Source organism: Rhineura floridana, chromosome 8 (genome assembly GCF_030035675.1).
Source record: "Rhineura floridana isolate rRhiFlo1 chromosome 8, rRhiFlo1.hap2, whole genome shotgun sequence".
Classification (NCBI taxonomy): domain Eukaryota; kingdom Metazoa; phylum Chordata; class Lepidosauria; order Squamata; family Rhineuridae; genus Rhineura; species Rhineura floridana.
In genome coordinates this window covers 31,664,016-31,680,667 of record NC_084487.1, presented here as the reverse complement: position 1 = coordinate 31,680,667, position 16,652 = coordinate 31,664,016, and the positions used below count along the sequence as shown (strand labels likewise).

Here is a 16,652-nt window from a genome sequence, read left to right as displayed (position 1 = left end):
GTCTGCAAATAAAACCCATATTTTGGGGATATTATTAGGATATGAAGTTCAGAGGGGTATAAGAGCTTAAACAATGGAAATGAAGGTGTAGTTCATATATACAAGTACTCATTTGATGTTGCAGCGGAGTGAAGAACACTTGAAAGGTGCTATTGCAGTTACACCACTACAGACACAGTGGCCGTGCTTGCACATCATGATGAAGCCAAAGTTTCTGGCTGATAGTAGTAGTAGTAGTATACTTTATTGCAAAGCCAAAGGCCATCGCATAACCAACACACAATCCATTTTAAAAGGATAAACATCAATAATACATATAAAACTAAAATTCCAATACGATCCATTTAAAATTAGCAAGACAATAAAACTTAATGGCTGGGGACCACACTTGGAATCAATTAAATGCTAAAAGGCCTGGTCTGTGCGAGAATAAAATAACCGCCCGGAGTCCCCTCAACGATCAATCCTGAATATGTTTTGCACGGATTTTTTGGGCTGCCAGTGCAAAAAGGGACACCCTATGCGTTATAGAGGCGTCCATGTCTGACATCAGATCGTGTATTTTTTCATAGTCTAGAGCCAGGTGCGAGTGTGACAACAGCCCTGTCAAGTACTTTGCACGAGAGTGCGAATAAATGGGGCAGGTCAACAGATAATGAGGTAGATCTTCTACCTCCGGAACTCCGCAGATGCAAAGTCGCTGGGACCATGGCGTCCGAGAGTGGCGGCCATCCCTCACCGCGTTTGGCATGGTGTTAAAACGAAGCGCCGTGAATGCCAGCCTAAGGTTTACAGGGATAGGCTGGGCCAGGTATGATGCTCTGGCGTGATCGTGCTTAAAAACCCAGTACCATTTGGAGAATTTAGAATTAATTATAGTCAATCTATCTAAATAGGCACAGTGTCGATAAATTGCATCACGAAGACTCATTTTGTTAGTTAAAGAGAAGAGGGCCTGTGGCGAGATGTGATAGAGTTGGTATAGACTATCAATTCGTGCGTTCCACGACCCAACACATGAGGCCTGGCCAAAACATAGATTGAGTATTAACTTGGCTGGTGCGCCATTTATAGATCTCCAGAAGTTAATAAGGGTATAGTGTATACAGGCTCTGAGCGGTGGAAGGCCCATCTCTGCTCGTAGCAGCGCTGCTGGGGTGCCTGGAGGCAAAGACAGAAGTCTTCTCAGGAAGCTATTTTGTATAACCTCTAAACTGGCAATATGGGTTTCTTCCCAGCCCCACACTGCCACACCATACGTGATCTGAGGGATAACCTTACTTCGAAAATTTTTAAGGGTGGGGTCAATTAAATTGCCACCTGCAGTGCGATAGAATCTAAGTATGGCCCCGCTTGTTCTTAGTGCTGACGCTTTGGTTCTTTCTATATGCTTTTTCCAAGAAAGGTTGTCTGAAAAATATAAAAGTTTCTGGCTGATAAGGAATGAGTAGTATGCTGGTGCATGTTGCCTGATTGCTCCGACATCACTTCTTCCATGGCATGAGCTGGAGAAACAAACCACAAAGTCATACTTAAGCTTGATTTCCTGTAATGTTCAAAGCCAGGATCCTGATTTGCTGCCCCCCTAACACACCAGAATCACTATGTTATAGCCAGGATGTTTATGTTCTCCCTTTGCTGCTGGGGGCAATATACCTCTGAATACCAGTTGGGGAGATTACTGTTGCACTCAGGTTCTGCTTGTGGGCTTCCTATAGGCATCTGGTTGGCCACAATGAGAACAGGATGCTAGACTAGATGGGCTCTTGGCCTGATCCAGCAGGGCTCTTCTTAGGTTCTTATCACTAGCCAGCCCTAAACCTTGGTTTGTTGTTTGATTATGAATCCTGGCTTCTTAACAAACCAGGATCCTGGATTTGGATGTCACAGTGAAGCCAAACTTAACCCTGGCTTATCATGGTGTGTAAATGTGTCAGTTAATTCACTTACCCTTTCATCTCCTCACATGCCATGTGTTTCAGCTAATTCTGTTCATCAGATGGCATCAGATTTTGTGAAAGAATCGGGTGACATAAAACAAGTTTCTAGGATATTCAGTTATTTTCTACAGTACTGGCTTTTTGTGTTATAAGGAAGTAGTGGGAAGTGTAAAATAAAGATGGAGTGGTCAAATATGACAGAGTTGTCTTAAAATCAGTTTACAAGGTGTCTTCCTTGTTTGTTCAGAGCAAGCAGGTATTACTCCCCCTATAAAGTAAATAATTAGATGTTTCTAACAGCTGTAGCAGATCACAGAATTATGAATGTAGACCCTCTTTTTCCATGATTTCTCTTAAGAATGCAAAAGTAATAGAATTAATGACTGATTTTTCCCATCTGTTCTTTAGATAACAGGGCAGTTTGATTTCCTTTGTCCTTTGCCTCCATGAATCACTTTCTCACATACTTTCAGCCTTCCCTTTTCCACTGCAGTAACACAAACAGAACAAAGTTGAGCATGACATTCTAACACATTTTAAATTCTCTGCTCTTATAGTCTCACTGATGTTGATAATTGCTATAAATTGCTGCTTTGAAGAGCTGCAGAGCTCTCTTAAAACAATTATTTCAGTTGCCTCGCTTTATATCTCTTCACCAAAAGCATTGAGAATAGATTCATTGATTAAAATTATTAGTTATATTATTCTTGTTACGAAGCTTGCCTCAGAGTGAGACATGCTATGGCAGAGCCAGCTGTCAATGGATAGAACTCACATTGTTTACAGTGGAATTAACTGCATGTACTTGAGGTGCATCTTTGTAAAATGTCAGTGTGGTCAGACTACATGTTGCAAAGCGTTAGGCTACATTAGGCATCGCGCATCTTGGTGGCCTTTACTGGTTGCTTGCTGGGAGGGAGCACAGTAAAGCAACCTCAGCTCCCCCTCACTGAACCATTTTCTCTGTGTGGGGCAAAGAGGGTCCCAGAAGCCACCAAACTAACACCGAGTTGTTAGTGCCATGTTTCAGTGTCAAAAATAGAGGAGAATTTTGGTTCTTTTATCATTGGAAACTCCTGCTTTCTCTCCATTGCTAGGTGTTTGGCAACCAGATTATTCCTTCCAGTGTGCAGATAAAGAAGGCAACAGTATTTCTCAACCCTGCAGCTTGTAAAGGGTAAGATTGCCAATGATTTTTTTTTTTTGCTTGAGAGGCCAAACACCCCTGCTTAAAAAGATTGTCTAGTTGTCCCAAATTGAAAATTTTAGCTTAGGCGTATTTTTGATAGGGTATAGTTCTTACATATTACACATCTTTTGAAAAATATCCCTTATTTAAAGTTTTCTCCTCCCCCCCCCCCCGGATGCTCTACATTATTTTTGCAGAATAATTTATAATTAATACCATGGTTATTTATTATGCAGTAGCCGACATTAAAATGCACAAGAGCATTACCAAAACAAGGTCAGGTAAAGTTTTTGTTTTAATGTTACTGAATAATAAAACAAGTAATATTTCTCGCTTAAAAGTAGAAGTTGCATCTTACCAGCCAAGAGCTTGTATTCCATTTTTCATTAGTTGATTAATAATACAGTATTTGCGACTTCCGGGAAGGGTGACTTCGCTTGTGCCTGCTTTTGAGACGGGCTCCCGCCTCAAAAGAAGCTTATTCAGATATAAATCAGCCAGAACATTTTTTTTTGACTGATGAAATTTCTCCCGGGCAGGGAGAAACGTAGAGATCAACCTCAAAAGCCTGTTTTTGTTGGGAGGACTGGATTTCATTAATTTATGAGAAAAGGTCCAGCCAGCAATGCCGGACGGACTTCCGAACAAGCTCTATCTGATTAATGCGATACGTTTTTTTTTCTTCAAAGAGAAAACGGACTAACAGGCAAGCACCCTTCTTTCTATTCTTTTTTTTACTTGGTTTAAATTGTTGCAGCAAAAAGAGATTTGTCAAATGAATCGGCTTTAAAGAACTTCTGGGTGAGCTATAACTCTTCTCTGTTATTCACGAAATTAACAGCTTATCTCTGTTTCTATTGCAAAAAGCTGTCCTGGAAGTGCATTCTAAAGATATAAACAGAAGAGGGATTTCTATTCCGAGGAACATTATATTGTCTGGGACTATTCTCTTTTTGGTCTATTTTATTTTGACGAATCTGCTTCTTCACGACGCCACTAACTGTTTTGATGCTGGGAACTAAATTTGTTTTGTATTCTTGAACATAGAGAGATAAGGCAGGCTGTTCTGTTTATACTGTGATGTCATCAAGCCTGGAATATTAACCCAATTGTTGCTGAAATAAGAAGTGGTTCTTCTTTATTTTTGTTTTGCTTTGTTTTGTTGGTTTTAAAAATGGCAATCAAGAAAGTGGCTGAGAATCTGGAAGTAATTATGTTTCAGAAAATAATGGATGAGATTGAGATAACGAAACAAACCCTGCGACAGGACAGTAAGGAGCTGAAAATTGAACTGAGCAAAATGACGCAGGAGCTTAAAGAAATAGGGGATCCTGTGAGAGAGGAGAATGAGATCAGAGATGAGAAAAGAAAAAATAAAGGGAAGATACAAGCCCTGGAGATTGGAACAAATGTGGAATTGGAAAAAGATCTGGAGTTTATGGATATTAGAAATAAAATCTACTGTTTGGAATTTAACGTTATCTCTGAAGAAATTAATGAAGATATTAGAGATAAAGTTATCAATGGCTTGGATAATCTTCTGGACTGGAATGACGTGATGGAGCTTGATATAGAGAAAATATATGGCATTAACTGCAGCCATGTGACAATGGAAAAACTCTCAAGAGATGAGCCAGTGCATTTTGTAAAAAAGAAGAACAGAGATATGACTTTACAACAGTATTTCAGCAACTTATTCAGAATTGATGGCAAGAAAATATTTGGGATAGAGGAAATTCCCATCAGACTCTTATTATATGACTATGGCTATGACAGCAAGATTATTATGGAATACTGATAATGGAAGATTGGACACTGAAATTACTGGACTTAACAGGACTATTGAAGATGGAAGATGGAATTAATATGGATAATGGAATAATGGCTATTGAAATTATTGGACCTAACAGATTTTGATGAGATGGATTAATCGATATGTTTATTTGGACTATGGTTATGACAATAAGATTATTATTGTTATTAACGAGATGGATTAATCGACATGTTTATTTGGAGAAAAATTGATAGATATATTTCTTAAAGAATTGAAACCTCTCTTTGACTTTTTGTGGAAAGAATAAAGTAATGTTTATGAGATTTGATGATTAATTAAGATAACTACTGGAGGAAAGTGATTTTATAATATAATTTAAGAGATAGGATTGTTATATATTGTAGACCTATAACTGATTTGATCTGCGACAAATGGGAAGTCAACATTTTATTTTTTTGTTTAATCATTTTTGTTTTGTTTTGTTTTTTGTCTTTGAATGTTTTATGATTTTGTTTTGTATGTTTTATGAAAATTTGAATAAAAATTATTGTAAAAAAAATAATAATAATACAGTATTTGCTTGAGGGCTTATTTGGGGGGTGGCTTTGGGGGAAAAAAATAAAGTTTCTAAAGTCACAATAAGAAAGTGGTGTGATGATGAGAATGTTGGCCTAGGACAGCCATGAAATCCACTGGCTAAGCCTAGGTCATTCACCATCTCTCAGCCTAACCTACCTCACGGAGTATGCAGTGGGGGCTAGGAAGAGCCATGTATGCCCCATGGAGCACTTTAGAGGGAAGGAGGGACATAAACGAGATACACGTATACAAGGGACTGACTTAAGAAATGGAAGGGATAAATCAAAGCCTCACTCAGGTATATTCATCTGGAAGTAAGCCTCCTTTCTCTTAATTCCAACAATTGCTTGTAATCAGGCTGCATGTGTGGTTTTACACTTCCTTCAGCTTGCAATTTTCCCCTCTTAGTCCACGTTTTCTTTGTGCTTCCTCGTAGAGCATAATCTGGGATTAAATGAGGATTGAATGAGGAGGGGGAGAACCATGTACACCACCTTGAGCTCCTTGGAGAAAAGGTGGGATATAAATGCAGTAAATAGAAGTTAACTTGGCCCCAACAAAATAACAGCATGAGCAAATTTAGAGGATTGTATTCAACTAAATCCTACTCAAAGGAGACCCATTGCAGTTAATGAACCCAAGTTAGTCATGTCTATTAACTTCAATGGGTCTGAGTAGGACTAGCATTGAAGACCACCTGAATTTCCCTGGCAAATCACAACATGCCCCTTTAAAAAGAAAGTATTGCTCCTGTTTACAAATATTAAAATGAATAGTGAAATATGAACGTATACAAACCTGAATAAAAGGTTTGGGAAGGGCTGTAGCTCAGACCATCTGCCATGCATGATGCAAAAGGTCCAAGGTTCAATCCCTGGCACCTCCAAGCAGGACTAGGAGAGATTTCTGTCTGAAATTCTGGAGAGCTGTTGCCAGTCAGTGTAGACAATACTGAGCTAGATGGACCAATGGTCTGACTCAGTTTAAGGCAGCTTCCTATGTTCATACCTATGTTCAATTTGTAAGATGCTTCTGTACATCACAATATTATTCTCTGGGAGCCCAACATAGAAGCTTGCCGGATACATTGTGTGATGCAAGCCTTTTTTTTTTCTTCTTTCCAGGTTGTAAATTTAGCCACATCCAAATATTGTTTCCTGCTATAGATTGTTCCCACCAAACTGGAATCCTTGTTAGGCTCACCAGGGGCCAGTCCTGTGATGTGTAAGAGTGATCCTGCTTGGAGCTGTGTGTAGGTTCTAAGAGTGGTAGTTCAGTTAAGGGTCACCCTAGATGTTGTCAACGTCCTTGTTCATCTGATTTATTACATAGCCTTCACCTGAAGGTCCCAGGGTGGTTCACAATAACTTAAAATACATTAAAAACAGTTCAAAGCAAATTACAGTCGCCAAAGTAGGGTGGGTCCTAAAAATATATGTCCCAAGTGTCAGTTGCCAAGGTAATAAGGTGGATCTTCAGCAAAAATAGTGATGTGCCAGACGCACCTCTGTGAGAAAGGAATTCCACAACTTAGAGGCTGTCACAGAGAATGTCCTCTTCTAGGCTGTTGTGCGTACAGGCAGGCACACACACGTGAGCTTCTGAGGGCAGTGGAACTACCAAGAGAGCCCTCTCTGCTGATGGTCACACCCAAGAAGGTCTATAGGGAAGGGAGATGGTCTTTCAGATATTTGGGGCCTAAGTCATCTAGGGCTTCAAACACTTGAATTTGGCCCTGAAACGAATTGGCAACCCATGAAGGGGTTATACGAGATCTAAATGGAACCCTAGCTAGTACTCTGACCACGGCATGTTGCTAATTGGCTGAAAGCAATTAATATGTATTCAAAAATGTAAACCAGAGGTTGTCAACTTTTTTGGACCAGGGGGCACATTTTGTATTTTGAGAGAGTGCTGAGGATACCAGTCACAAAATGGCTGCCATGGGGGTGTAGCAGAACCTAAACTTAGAGAGAGTACAGTCATTGTTGCTTCTCTTTCCCCTCCCGCCCCCAATGTTTACCGTGGGAAGTCAGCTATGTCCTGTTTTTCCTGATTGTGGAGATACAGTTGTTAAAGGTACAAGAACCCTCAATGCGTACCCTAAACCATCTTATACCCACTTACCAGGCTGCCATCTTGGGAGAAAGCCCCATTAAACACAAAGAGATTACTTCTGAAGTAGGCATTTATACCATTGTACTGTAAGTTAACTATACAGTGATTTCTTAATGAGTCCCTGGCTTTAGCTCCTGCACAATAGGAGATATGCCTAAGCTTCTTTGCAGTGTTTTCTCATTTTGCATTTGCCGTTTGGGGAGGGAATTCTTTAACATCCACCCACACTTATTGCAGTAGAATTTGCAGAAAATAACTTCTAGGGAGTGTCTCATCTCAGATGAACCCACCACAGGAAAGATGCACCTTGGTGGCTAGGAAGAAGAAAGGACAAACTCCGTAGATTCCAAGGACTATTAAAAATTAAGACAGAAGCAGGAAAAGAGCACTAAAGGTGAGGGGAAAACAAACCCTTTAGGACCCCAGGGATTCCTATTGTCTGCTGTGCAAACAACGTTGGTTGGCTCCTTTTACAGAAATATCTTTGAATGGTAACTGCACAATTTGCTTCATAACTTTCTTTCAAGGAGGGCTAGAGACTTATTTTTAAAAAATGAAAGCTCAGAGTCTGGGCTGTTGCCTGGGGACACCAATGAAGGCTTTCACATGTGCCATGGTGCCTGTGGATGTTGGGTTGGTGGCCCCTGATGTAAATAGTTTTCCTGGGGGGGGGAGCTGGCCTGGAACTGTGGCATGCAGGGCAGCTTAACCTCTTCACCTCCACCATACTGCAATCCCAATGAAAGTATCTCTTTCTCCCCCCGCCCTCCCTGGCCCCCTCAGTTTAATAGCATCTATGGAGGGGTAGTTTTCATCAGCATTGTGGCATGGAGGGAAAGGGTTAGACCTTACCTCTCTGTATGCTGCAGTCCTCTTCGCCCCTCACACATGCACACCCACTGCTATTCATACTGCAGAAAGTAGACAAGTTAATTGCATTCACACAATTAGTGTCACATCTAGTCTGGCCCTAAGCTGAGCCTAGAGCTGTGCAGAAGGGTGAGGGAGCACAGCAAAGGGGCCTTTAGCAGGGCCAACATAGACTGCGTTCTGCACAAGACCAAGTGCTGTGATGGCACACATTTTCCCTCACTGTGTAATTCTAGAGTTTGGAAGGACTTTCTTCTGAACTTCCAGTCTGCTGGTAAACACTTCAATTATTTCTAACGAGGAGAAAGTCCTGTCCTGGTGCTTTCTAAAAATGCCTGTGTGGTGAGTACTGCAACACAAGCTAGTAACTAGGAATCATATTTGCGACCACAAATTCATGAACAAAGGAGAGAGACTTGCATCTCCTCATAATATCACCTTCTGTCATAGAGAATTGGGGTGGTGGTGGTGGTTGCAGTTATGACCTGGAAAACCCAGGTTCAAATCCCTACTCATCCATGACGTCACTGGGTGATTTGGGGCAGTCACCATCTTGGCCTAACCTCTCATAGGGATCTTGTATGGCTAAATTGGGAGTGGCCCTTGGGGGAAGTGTGGGATAAAAATATGATGTAATAAAATACATAAATTGTCTGAATCCGACATTGCCAAGTGTCCACCCCCTCACTCTCACTCCTTTGCTTCCGTCACAAGGTAGGCAGATTTCATTGCTTACCCAGGTATCTTTCCGTTGAGACCTGTATGTGAATGACTCATTCTGCATACAAAAACTAATGCTAGAGACAAATAGCCACCTTTATACCGATGAAATAAAACTCCCCCCACCAGACGACCAGCTTTCACTTGGTTGACTTGGCTTCTCAGATTTGCCGGGGACATGCAGAGCAGACTGTTTTTATTATGAACATGATTTTGGTTTTGTTTAACACTGAAGGATTTTTAAAAAAAGAAAAGCAACCATCACAAAGTGACCTGCTACTTTTTTTTCTTTTTACTTCCTAGCAAAGCCAGGAATCTTTTTGAAAAGAATGCAGCCCCAATTCTCCACTTGTCTGGTTTGGATGTGACCGTGGTGAAGGTAAAGCCTGAGAATGAACTTGTGGTTTCTCTTCCTAGTGACTACTTTCTCCTCCTGGTACATCTCAGTCAGAATACCTGTCGCTAGAGGTGAAACTAAAGAGGGAAGTGTCTAAATGCTCAAGTCAAGGGGGTGCTATTTTTATTATTTTTAAAACAGTGCCCTTTTTTGTAATTGGGTTCTCTGGCTTTCATTTTATTGAAGCAAGGGCGATGGAGAACATGTGCAACATTTGGTGAGAGAGGCATTTTGGAGTGTTGTCTACTGATGCATGTAGGCAAAGAAAGGGGTTGAAGACTCTGAGAAAAATTCTGATGCACGAGAGCTCATAAAATTGCAATGGGGCACTTGAGATTGATTAAGGACAGTCTTGTTTTACACCTTTAATGGCCTCTCAGATAGGGGAAAAACTCAGCAACACTGATAGGAATATAAAAAGACAAGAGAGCCTTCTTAAGGAGGGGAAGATTGTACTGTTTTGAGATCATATTGTGCTAGCTTCTTAACATGCCTTGTGGTATCTGTTAGCAATAGAGGCAGCCCTTTCTGCACCCATAGGCAGGAGGACATTCTACTCAGGAAATGCCCTGTCCTGGGATCAGGTAGGTAGGACTAATGGGCACTTTTGTCTGAATGTCAGCAATGAACCAATGGAGCTCCCTTTATACTGAGTCAGGTTAGTGGTCCATCTAGCGCAGTGTGGTCTACTCAAACAGAGTAGAGTCTCAAGCATGGACTTTCTCCCCAACTTTGGTACCCAAGTAACTAGAGATGATGGTGAAGATTTCTATAGCCCCATCAATGTACATGGCACATCACAGAGCATTTATTTTGTACAAAGCATGTGTTCAACCATTGAGCTATGGATCCTCCCCATTAGTTTGCAAACATATTGTCAGTCCAAGGGGTTACTTTGTTTGTTTGTAACTTATATCCCTCTCTTCTTCCTAAAGGAGCCCAAGGTGGCAAACAAAGGACAAAACACTAAAAACATCTTAAAAACATATTTTGAAAAACCTTAACATCTTAAAAAGCAATTCCAAAACCGGTGCAAAATGGGATAAGGTCTCTACTTAAAAGGCTTGTTGAAAGAGGAAGATGTTCAGTAGGCACCAAAAAGACAACAGAGACAGCGCTTGTTTAATATTTAAGGAAAGGGAATTCTAAGGTGCCACAACACTAAAGGTCCACTTCCTATGTTGTGCAGAGCGGGCCTCCTGAGAAAATGGTATCTGCAGGAGGCCCTCACCTGCAGAGCGCAGTGATCGACTGGGCATATGAGTAAGATAGTCTTAAATAGTAAGCATACGCAAGTTAGGGTAAGCATTCACCAAGTTAAGGAGGATGTCTCCAGACAGTTGCAAATCCCTCAAGTACCTCAGGATGCAGTGTGGGTTCAATAGGTGGTGCTGTTCACTTTCAGAACTAATTAGCAGAGAGTTTTGGCTGAATGAGAAGACATGATTTTCAGAAACTATCCTTTTGAAAAGTCAACCATCAGTTAGTCCTGCTACAACAACAACTTCTTCTTTGAACCAGAAAATGATTAAATGTTTTGAGTTAAGTATTTCTAATTTTAAAATAGCATGGACTATATTTATCTTAGGTGAGCGTAAAAATATAGTGTAGGAATTTCTCTGCATTATATGCTGTAAGGCATTGGGGGGTTCTTTTAAGGGAGGGATATAAAATTTAAAAATAAATAAATGAGATGTATTGTGTTGAGCATTGCAAGTACACACGTGTATGGAACTAAAAGGCTTTCCTTTTTGGTAGACTTGTCCTTGTTTTTCAATAGGTCTCTTCTAATTATGGATTTTTATTTTTTATTCTACAGTTTTTATACTTAATTACAATAATCTCTAAGCAGTGTACAGTAGGGCCCCGCTCATACGGCAGGTTAGGTTCCAGACCCCCGCCGGAAAGCAAAACCTGCCGGAAAGCGGATCAGTTGTAGCGCGGCGGTCTGGAACCTAACCCGCCGATTGCACCAGAGGAGGAGGAGATCAGATCTTCCCCTCCTTGGGTGTGATCAGTTCGAGCGGGAGTCTGATCGTGCTAGAAGAGGAGAAGATCAGCTGTAGCACGCTACAGCTGATCTTCCCCTCCTCCCGCATGATCAGATGGAGTACAGGGAGCTCCAGCCCCCTCTCCACCTGATCGCCCCGCTGGCTCCTTATTAGCGGAACACCTAAAAGTGGGGTGCCGAGAAGCGGGGCCCTACTGTACAAGAAAATAAATACAATGAAAATGAGTTAAACCTATAAAATCAGAATTTGCTGGAATTAAAAGAAGTCTTCAGTAGATGCTGGAAGTTCAACAGGCGGGAGCCTGTCTGAACTTATCTGGAAGGGAGTTCCATAAAATTGGGCCCACAAAACTGAATTCATGGCATGTGAACTGTGCATCCCAGTAATGGGGGACCAGTGACAGTGACTCCCCCAAAGACCACAGTGATTGGGCGGGAATAAAAGCAACCAGGCAGTCCTTGAGATATCCTGGATCTAAGTTGTTAAGGGCCTTGTAAATTAATACAAGAGTCACCCACTGTATTTTTGGGCTCTGTTTGTATCATAGACAGATTATGAAGGGCAAGCAAAGAAGTTGCTGGAGCTGATGGAAAACACAGACATGATCATCATTGCAGGAGGGGATGGAACTGTACAAGAGGTACTGTAAGAGTTCTGTATATTTCTCCCCATGGGAAAATGGCATGGGGGAAGGATTCTTGATGCAACAAGTTTTCTTCCCCTTCTCCCCCCCCCCACTTTTCCTGACAGTGGGATTCCTCCCATCCTGATTCCCATAAAATGATTTGATACATCATGAATGGGCAATTAGAGCAAAAATTATAGGATACATCAAGGCTTGGTGCTGCTGTGTCACCTGTTTGCTTGAAGGGAAAAGCAATTTCTGGCTCAGTTTGCCAATGAAGTGAAAGTGCTCTTGTTTTTTATTTTGTTTCAGGTCATAACTGGGCTTCTTCGAAGGGCTGATGAAGTAAGATGCTTTCTTCTGTTGCCTTTTTAACGGAAAGATCCTAAGCTTCTCACAGTCTTTATTTTCTGTCATTGTTGAGGATGAAGCACTGCTAGCTTCTTGCCGTTTCACCTGTCTGTCTTTGACCCAGTTCTCAATGAGGCAGTCAACCCGTGTCTGGAGAATGGAGATGGTGGCTTCCTGCGATTGAATGTTCCTCCATACAAAAACAATTGCCTTCTTGAAGAAAAGAAGCATGTCGAGGAGAAGGCTAAAATCCTTCTCCTTGAGATGCTAGTTTTCTGTGTACAGGGAATTTATTTCATGCAGAGGAGCATTCAATCATACAGTTGCTACCTGCAATATGAAATGGTACAGTCTAGGCACAGTTTAGTTGTCTCATTGAGAATTAATTAGGCCTTTGTCTTTGGAAATGGCTTCCTATCCCAGTTTTGAGACGTTCCACGTAAGCACAATGGGGGAATTTTAAAAGCAAAACTTTCAGAGATCCATGAGATTATAATTCTGCCAAACAAACGTTCCAGTTTCCCTTCCTGTCCTGCCCCAGTATTCATGTAAAGATAAAGTGGACCCATGACTGTTTGCATTCCCTTTTGAATGAAATATATGACTGGCAGGGATGCACGGCATAAAGCATGAGGCTGCTTGTTAACCGAATTATATTCCACAACATCTTATCAGAACCTGACCAAAAAGAAAAGGAGAGGGAAAAGGCAATTTAATGAACCGCTTGAAGATCTGAGGAGGCTCTTAGCTGCTGTACAGAGCCTTTACCAGCTCATGGGGAGACAAAATTTATATTTTGGCATCAGTGCAAAGAATTACATTTCTGTCTTTGAGGAATTCTAAGCTTTCAAATCTCTACACTTGAAAAGAAACTAGGCAAAAGGAATAATATGCTGTGACAGCTTTGCTGCTTAATGGAAGACCATTATGCAGTCCTCCCTCTTCCTCTCCCCACTACGAAGCAATTCCTGGGGAAATGAGCGATGGATCAGTGCTGCAATGAATTGTAGTCTGGCCTCTTTACTTCAGCCTCTGTTCCCTGTCAAAGGGGAAGGGACGCAGTCTTTACTTGCTCCTGTCTGCATCTGGTTGCCCCAGAGTTCCCTGATACTTTCCTTCTCTCACACGGCACAGTGATGGACCCTTTAGGGGAACAGTGAGAGTTCGCAGTGCACTCCATGAACCTTGTCTTTCTGAACTGGACAGGGCAAGCTTCAGGATTTTGGCAGCCCCCTCTGCCACCCTCCTTTCCTGGTCAAGAGACCGTAACTGGATCCCTTAATCTGCTAGGAGTAGAGTAATAGGCAAGCAAACAGAGATCAAACCCAACAGTCATCTGCAAGCCTAGCTATGTGCAAATTTCTTTTTTCCGAAAGACTTTTATCTTCCCAACTCTTCGTAACTAAAGAGCATCTTCTCTATCCTAGTGCATCCCTGTATTACAGTGCTAGTTCAGACTAAGAGGATGGTGGAGATCAAGTGATGCCTTTGTTTGAAGGTGTCATCTAGCTCCAGCAAGCCATCTCAGTGGAGGCCCCTGCCAGCCATAGGGCCCCAGCAGCTGCTGCATTGTACTGGCCTCTGGAGCCAGCCATGTTGCTGGGTTCTGTGCACACTTGCAGATGAGCCAGCTAGTTGTCAATGGCCTCCACACATTCTTCAGCAGTTCTCCCTTCATCTTTGGCCATATGGCCGAAATGTCCCTTTCTACATGCCTATTGCACCCTTCCCGCCTCCCCTCAAAAGTATGCCACCTCTTGGCCTTGCCCTTCAATTTCCATGCAGCTTCTAGATTGCGTGTTGGTTTTGGGGGGAAGGCAGGGATGTGTTTTGCCACCCATTCAGAAATTTCCTCTAAGTACCTGGAGGAAGGATCAACGGGTCTCATGGCAAAACCCTTCTCTTGAATTGTCTGTCTTTTCCTGGTTTCACTTTGCATGATAAAATGGTACACTCTGCTGAAGTTCACAGTAACCCAAAATATCCTGCATGTTAACTGTTATTTAGATGCAAAGCTATGGCCAAAAAAGCCAATGATACAACTCCTTTTGCCGGATTGTACTTTGTTCTGTAGGTATAATCAATTTATGTTCATCTGACAGTAGGGCATCTCTCGTGAAGTACAAAGAGACATCAGAGAAAATGAGATGAGGAAAGAGACTGAGTGTACAGAGGGTGCGACAGAAGAGGATGTAGGCAAATAGAGAGCTTCAGAAAATTGAATTGGATTTGCTGAATCACAGTGCTGCAAGCTGCAGTATTCTGCGGAGAGCCTAGGTGTTGTGGTTATACAGTCATTTACATTGATTTGCTGACACACTTGAAGGAGCATGGCTTACTCTGTCTCTCTCTGTCTCTGTGTGTGTATGTATACACATATGTGTGTACTCCAGTAACATGCCCTTAACCATGTCCTGACTGGAAGAATAATGCAAGCAGTGACTTCCATGTCTAGAGAAAAAGAGCTGTATTTGAACCTTAAAATCCTATGCAAGCCATGTCTCGGTGTGTGGCTTTTTAAAATTAACAGATGACTGTATTTTGTTGTTTGCTTCCCCAACTTGCAGAGAAAAAGATAAAAATGGTCAAACTATGTTTAAAAATGGCTGCCTAATTGGTTCTAATTGGTAACTTGATTGCTGGGGTGCTTTTGAATCTTCTACTCCGCCAGAGGAAGGCATTCTGAATTACTCATTTCTGTCTCAACTGTGCTTTGCTGGCAGATGAAACGAGGCCTGAGTGCAGCAATGCTTCAGATGCCACCTTCAGTCTTTTTGGAGATGGCAGGTTGCTGACAGAATCCATACGTTGCTTAGAGAGTATGTGCCAGCCTCTCTCTGTATGTAACAATGTAGCTAATGACTACAGAAGGCTGCTTTGTAGCCCGTTGGCACTTGGAGGGCTGTCTAAAGAGCCTGATGTTCCAAGTCATTCTTTATTAAGGCCTCTCTTTCAGGAAGTGCCTGCCCGCTTCACACCAAGGAGAGTGTGTGTGTGGAGTGATGTCAGCCCCAGCTGTGCTCTATGCAAAAAGGGAGCTGAATTCAGCTGATGCTGATGTAAAAATTGTTTTGCATTTGTTCCCAGGCAGCTTTCAGTAAAATTGCGATTGGATTCATTCCCCTTGGAAAGACCAGCACCTTAAGTCACACTCTTTATCCTGAGAGTGCAAACCAAGTCCAGTAAGTTTGCATTTGTGCATCATATGAGAATCTGTGTGAATGTTTTAAAAAGGAGTGGGATTTCAGAATCCTGCAGGAAGGAAGGGCTGTTGATCTGACTTTTTGTTTTTTGAAGTACAGTTTTAGATACTTTAGGGTATGTTATGTACCTTCTCTAATTTTTTTAAGCTGTCTGATTTTACATTTATTATCATAATTGTATCCTGCCCTTTCTTCATGGAGTCCAGGGGAGCATAACTCGGGTCTTTCCACTTACAGCAACCTTGTAAAGTAGATTGTCCTGGCTACAGGTCAAAACAAAATGGTAGACTTCATAATTGAGTGAGGGTTTGAATCTGAGACACACACACCCTGGTCTTGGATCTACACTAGCCTTCCCCAACCTGGTGCCCTTCAGATGTTATTGATTTCAACAACATCCATCTCTGACCATTGGCCATTCGGGCTGAGGCTGATGGGAGTTGTAATCCAAAACATCTAGAGGGCACTTGGCCAAGGAAAATACCACTAGGTTGGTTGCTGTACTCTCTAACACCATCACGCTGGTTCTCACTAAAGGCTGACTTTGAAGTGATTTCATTAAAACCAGCATTGTTGAGTCTAGCTTCCACTAAAAAAAAAATAAAAAGTCATGTCAAGTTGGTCTATATAAGTCTGGTTTGTTACAAGAGTTTTGGCCTGCAAAGGATGTGCCAGTTGGCTTGGAGAAAACTACGTACAAAGGATACCAGCAAAGCATCTATTGAACTGAATGCTAATTAGATATTGTGAACAATAGTGAGCAGACCTCTGCGGGGCAGGAAAGTACATCCACTACTGCTGTGGTACAGAAAAAGTACAATAGGAAGATGATGTACCACATCCCAGTAAGTTAGTCATCTTGAAAGTGTCTTTC

General features: G+C 41.8%; 1 protein-coding gene across 2 annotated transcripts in view; it reads left to right on the top strand.

Moving 5' to 3' along the window:
* AGK (acylglycerol kinase) overlaps window positions 1-16,652 on the top strand; it is a 54,565-nt gene that overhangs the window by 18,727 nt on the left and 19,186 nt on the right. For both annotated transcript variants that reach the window (XM_061638768.1, XM_061638767.1), the window contains exons 4-8: window positions 3,038-3,117; window positions 9,494-9,569; window positions 12,147-12,239; window positions 12,537-12,569; window positions 15,663-15,757. In XM_061638768.1, the coding sequence (XP_061494752.1) occupies window positions 3,038-3,117; window positions 9,494-9,569; window positions 12,147-12,239; window positions 12,537-12,569; window positions 15,663-15,757 (377 nt within the window). The remainder of the gene's footprint in view (window positions 1-3,037; window positions 3,118-9,493; window positions 9,570-12,146; window positions 12,240-12,536; window positions 12,570-15,662; window positions 15,758-16,652) is intronic.